This window comes from Poromitra crassiceps (genome assembly GCF_964638095.1).
Source record: "Poromitra crassiceps genome assembly, chromosome: 23".
NCBI lineage: Eukaryota > Metazoa > Chordata > Actinopteri > Beryciformes > Melamphaidae > Poromitra > Poromitra crassiceps.
In genome coordinates, this window is record NC_139639.1 from 7,550,616 (window position 1) to 7,555,869 (window position 5,254).

Consider the following 5,254-nt stretch of genomic DNA (forward strand, 5'->3'; position numbering starts at 1 on the left):
ACATACAGACATACAGACAGTCCTTCGGGGCTTGAACCCCTAATAATAATAAAGCAGAGTAAAAACAATCAGTTAATATTCATATCAGCACATTATTAAATATGATGTCTGACCTGAGAGTCTCCAGTCTGCAGTGTGGACTCTCTAGTCCAGCATAGATCAGCTTCAATCCTGAATGCAGCTTACATCCTGAATCCATAGTCAGGTTGCTGTGACTCAGGTCCAGCTCTGTCAGATGGGAGGGGTTGGACTTCAGAGCTGAGGCCACGACTTCACAGTCAGTCTCTGACAATTTGCAGCCCCTCACTCTGAATAAAGAATAAAGGAGGAGTTGGACTTCAAGCAAACAACTTATAAAGCAATTACGACGACAACGCCTACTACTACTACTAATGATAACTGCAATAATTGGGGCAGTTCAGTTCAAATTCTGGTAAAACCTGACACCATTAGACACATACTTTGTTTGGGTTTAGTTAATTTTATGCTGCTATTTCTGACATGAGCTGAAGGCGGGAGAAGACAAGGGGGATCTTTCATAGATATTATTACTTTAATAAACTCTAGACTAGACTAAACTAGGCTAAAGAATTAAACTAAAAAAACAGATCTGTTAGATCAGTAACGGAATGTGAAACTGAACCTGGAACAGTAATGTCTTTACTCTGTTACAGGAAAAAGTAATGTGATTACAGTGACACATTACTTTGTAACATGTTAAGCCCAACACGGTGTACCACTGCTATGTAGAACAACAGTTAATATTCTCTATGTTTGAGGAACTATAGATCTTTACTATAATTATGATGGTGTCAGGTATAAAGTACTTGTTCTTTCTCTTGGTTTATTTGGCATTCAAAGGAAGTATATAAAGTTGTCAATAGTATCGGTAAGGATCAAATTAAAATTTGACACGAGTACAATACTCCTTTGCAACAGTATCGATACCAGCCGTGCTTTCTCTTGATGAAAAATCAAACATACTACAGAATTTCCCCTCCCTATCATTGGCGGGTACAGTATGTTACTTCAACAAGCTAAAAGTTTTGTGATAGGCTGATGACTAGAGCAGGGGTAATCTGCTTTTTGTGATATGCCTGGTGACTAGAGCAGGGGTAATCTGCTTTTTGTGATATGCCTGGTGACTAGAGCAGGGGTAATCTGCTGTGTTGTGATAGGCTGATGACTAGAGCAGTGGTAATCTGTTGTGTTGTGATAGGCTGATGACTAGAGCAGGGGTAATCTGCTTTTTTTTAATATGCTGGTGACTAGAGCAGGGGTAATCTGCTGTGTTGTGATAGGCTGATGACTAGAGCAGTGGTAATCTGTTGTGTTGTGATAGGCTGATGACTAGAGCAGGGGTAATCTGCTGTTTTGTGATGGCTGATGATTAGAGCAGTGGTTCTCAACCTGGGGGTCGGGTCACAAGATTATTTTGGGGGGGTGGGGGGTGGGGGGGGGGGGGGTGGGGGGGTTCGCTGGATAATTGTCAAAAGAGAAAAAAGAAAAAAATAAGAAATTATTTTTCCTTCATGATGATTAAATCTCCCATACATGGTTTAATGTATTATAAAGCTATCTAAACTATAAAAACTATTTCAGTGAGTGAGTCAAATCAGTGTGTGAATGTGTGCACACTGTCGTTGGGTATGGTAGTGGCAGGAGGGGGCGTTGCGAACCCGAGCCTAAGGTTTTTTGGGGGTCGTGACTCAAAAAGGTTGAGAACCTGGAATAGAGCAGGGGTAATCTACTGTGTAAGAGCAATGCTTTTAATGAGTTTCATCTGGCCTAGATTATGGAGAAGCATGCATCTGTCCATCCAATGTTTATTTTTTTTATGCCTCCTGATATGTTGTCCGCCCCCCCCCCCCTCCCCGATACAAAAATGGTATAGAGCATCAGTATTTACCTTGGTAGAAGATATCAAAGTTAGAAATTCTAGCATCGTGACAACCCTAGTATAAAGATCACTCTACACTGTTCTATACTTTTGGTATTTACACCAGGACTAACCGAGCCTTGTTGCAGTTCCTCACAGCTGGGATCAGTCTCAGTTGTCCCTCCCGTGATATGTTGTAGGCCTCCAGGTCCAACACATCCAAAACCTCCTCTGACATCTCTAGCATATAGCCCAGAGCTGAGCAGTGGATCTCAGAGAGTTTCTTCACTGATCTGTTCTTAGACTTCAGGAACTGTAAGATCTCCTGATCCACTGACTTGTCGTTCATCTCCACCAAACAGTTGAAGATATTGATGATTCTGTCAGGAGAGAGATCAGAGGTGGTCATCTCCTTCAGGTTCCTGATGGCTGTCTGGATGCTGTCTGGTCTGCTCTCTGTCTGACCCAGCAGACCTCTTAAGAGTCTCTGGCTGGACACCAGTGAGAGGCCATGAAGGAAGCGGACAAAGAGGTCCAGGTGTCCATTTTTACTCTTCAGGGATTTGTCCATCGCTGTCTTCAGGAAGACATCCAGGTGTTGTTCACTGTCTTCAGATCTACCCATAGCTTTTCCAAGGAATGTGTCCAGTACCTCCTCGTCCCTGTTTGTGTGACAGTGGAACATGTAGACAGCAGCCAGAAACTCCTGAAGGCTCAGATGCACGAAGCAGAACATCATGTCGACCTGGTACATCTGACGCTCCTCTTTAAAGATCTGTGTGAACACTCCTGATCTCACTGAGGCTGCTCTGATATCAATGCCACACTCTGTCAGTTCTTCTTCATTGAAGATCAAGTTGTCTTTATTCAGCTGTTCAAAAGCCAGTTTTGCCAGAGGGAGCATCATCTTCCTTGTCTCTTTCTCATTTTCTGCATACTTGACGTCCCCCCGTTTGAACTGAACCAACAGGAAGTGGATGTACATCTCAGTCAAGGTCTTGGGCATCTTTCTTGTCTCACTGGTTTTCAACAGATGCTCCAGAACCATAGCAGTGATCCAGCAGAAGACTGGGATGTAGCACATGATGTGGAGGCTTCGTGAAGCCTTGATGTGGGAGATGATGTTGCTGGCCTGCTCCTCATCTCTGACTTTTTTCCTGAAGTACTCCTCCTTTTGATCGTCAGTGAAGCCTCTCACCTCTGTCATCACGTCAACGTACTCACGGGGGATCCGATTGGCTGCTGCAGGTCGTGTAGTTATCCAGCGGCGTGCAGCGGGAAGCAGATTCCCCCTGATGAGGTTTGTCAGCAGCACATCCATTGAGGTTGACTCTGTAACATCAGTCAGGATCTCGTTGTTCTGGAAGTCTAGAGGAAGTCGACACTCATCCAGACCATCAAAGATGAAGACAACCTGGAACTCATCAAACCTGGAGATCCCTGCTTCTTTGATCTTATTAAAGAACCGATTAATAAGTCCCACCAAGCTGTATTCCTCTTTCAGCCGATTCAGCTCTCGGAAAGGTAACGGGAATATGAACTGTATATCCTGGTTGGCTTTGTCTGCAGCCCAGTCCAGAGTGAACTTATGGGTTAAGACTGTTTTCCCAATGCCAGCCACTCCCATTGTCATCAATGTTTTGGTTGGTTTATTTATTTTATGTCTTCCAGGTAAGGGTTTAAAGATGTCTTCACATCTGATTGTTGTTTCTGATCTCTGGTTTCTGGATGCTGCTTCAATCTGTCTGACCTCATGTTCAAAATTGACCTCTCGAGTCCTTCCCACTGTGAGGTAAAGCACTGTGTAGAAATCATTCAGAAGTGAGTTTCCTGCTTCACCAAGCCCCTCAGACACACACTGAACCTTCTCCTTCAGACTGGATTTGTGTTGATGTTGACACGCAGACAGAGTTTCTGAATTAACAAACAACATATTAAATAAATGAGAGGGGAGTAAAGAATAATACAAACATTTCCTGATAATTGACACATTCCCAACTCCCAACTGGACCCTATTCAGCTCATTACTGGTGGGTGGACAAGCAGGTCTGACTGGGTGTCAGGTATAAGGTAGTTGTTAGAATAATGTATTACTCAACCAGGAGTTTCAGAGCTGACCAGCCCAAGGCACACCTGTGCAATAATCATGCTGTTTAATCAGCATCTTGTAGTGATGCGTAGGCTACCTAAAACCTGCTGGGCCCGTAAATGATGCTTTATTAAAGTCTCTCTCTCTCTCTCTCTCTCTCTCTCTCTCTCTCTCTCTCTCTCTCTCTCTCTCTCTCTCTCTCTCTCTCTCTCTCTCTCTCTCTCATTAGGCACGGGGCAAAGGCTAAGCCTGACAGAAATGAGGTACGTTCAAATTCCACCACAGATTTTTGTGTTAAACATGATCTATTTTTAAACTTTACCGCGACGTCACATGACCATATCAACGTATGAATGAAAGTACAACTTATTTAAAAGAATAACGACTGTTTCTGTAGTTCTCCTTTTGGATTAGGCTAATTGAAAAAAGGCAGATAAGAGTTTGTAATGACGACGACGCAGAAATAACTCCATAATGACCACCCACAGAAGAGCCGAGCAGCCACAGAAGAGCCGAGCAGCCACAGAAAGAGCCGAGCACCCACAGAAGAGCCGAGTACCCACAGAAAGAGCCGAGCACCCACAGAAAGAGCTGAGCACCCACAGAAAGAGCCGAGCACCCAAAGAAAGAGCTGAGCACCCACAGAAGAGCCGAGCACCCACAGAAGAGCTGAGCACCCACAGAAAGGGCCGAGCACCCACAGAAAGAGCCGAGCACCCACAGAAAGAGCCTTACAGCCACAGAGGAGCTGAGCAGCCGGGTCTGCTATAGCAAAACTGTCTGAACAAAATGAGAATGCTCTTCTAAACACATCGGCTACCAAAATATATTTCCCTGCATGTCATGACGAGATTAGATCAGCAAAACTTTGGACAGACAGGAATGTTTCATTTTCTCATCCTCCCCTCAGTGCTGCTTTTTTCCCTCCACTCTGCATGACAGACAGTTAGGATGATTACAGCCTCGACTGACAGGGGCTCAAAACTACTAACAACTTTTTATTCACCAGTGATTGTGCCTGCCTACATATAAAGTGACCATTTCCCCAAAATACTGATGCTTCTGTGCTATTGGTAGCCTATAGCTATTTGGTATCTGATGCCTGCCAGTGTGCTATAGGAGCAGAAATTGTGTTGCGTTGGGTGCGCAAGCATGTGCTATGTCCTGAGTCCTGAGACATATTACATTAAATTGGCCATTTGCGGGCCACCGGGTTGGGTTGGGTTCAGCATTAACACACATTTTAACGGGACGGACTGGCTTAACAGGTTGGGTTGGTGGGCGCC

The 5,254-nt window shown here is 44.4% G+C and overlaps 1 protein-coding gene across 1 annotated transcript in view; it reads right to left on the reverse strand.

The window, feature by feature from the left end:
- Positions 1-3,759, reverse strand: part of LOC310797404 (protein NLRC3-like) — a 34,475-nt gene extending 30,716 nt beyond the window's left edge. Inside the window, exons 1-2 of the mRNA XM_083659773.1 lie at positions 2,014-3,759; positions 114-308 (exon numbers count right to left, since the gene is read on the reverse strand). Of these exons, the coding sequence (XP_083515899.1) occupies positions 114-308; positions 2,014-3,512 (1,694 nt within the window). The 5' untranslated portion in view covers positions 3,513-3,759. The remainder of the gene's footprint in view (positions 1-113; positions 309-2,013) is intronic.
- Positions 3,760-5,254: the final 1,495 nt, after the last annotated feature.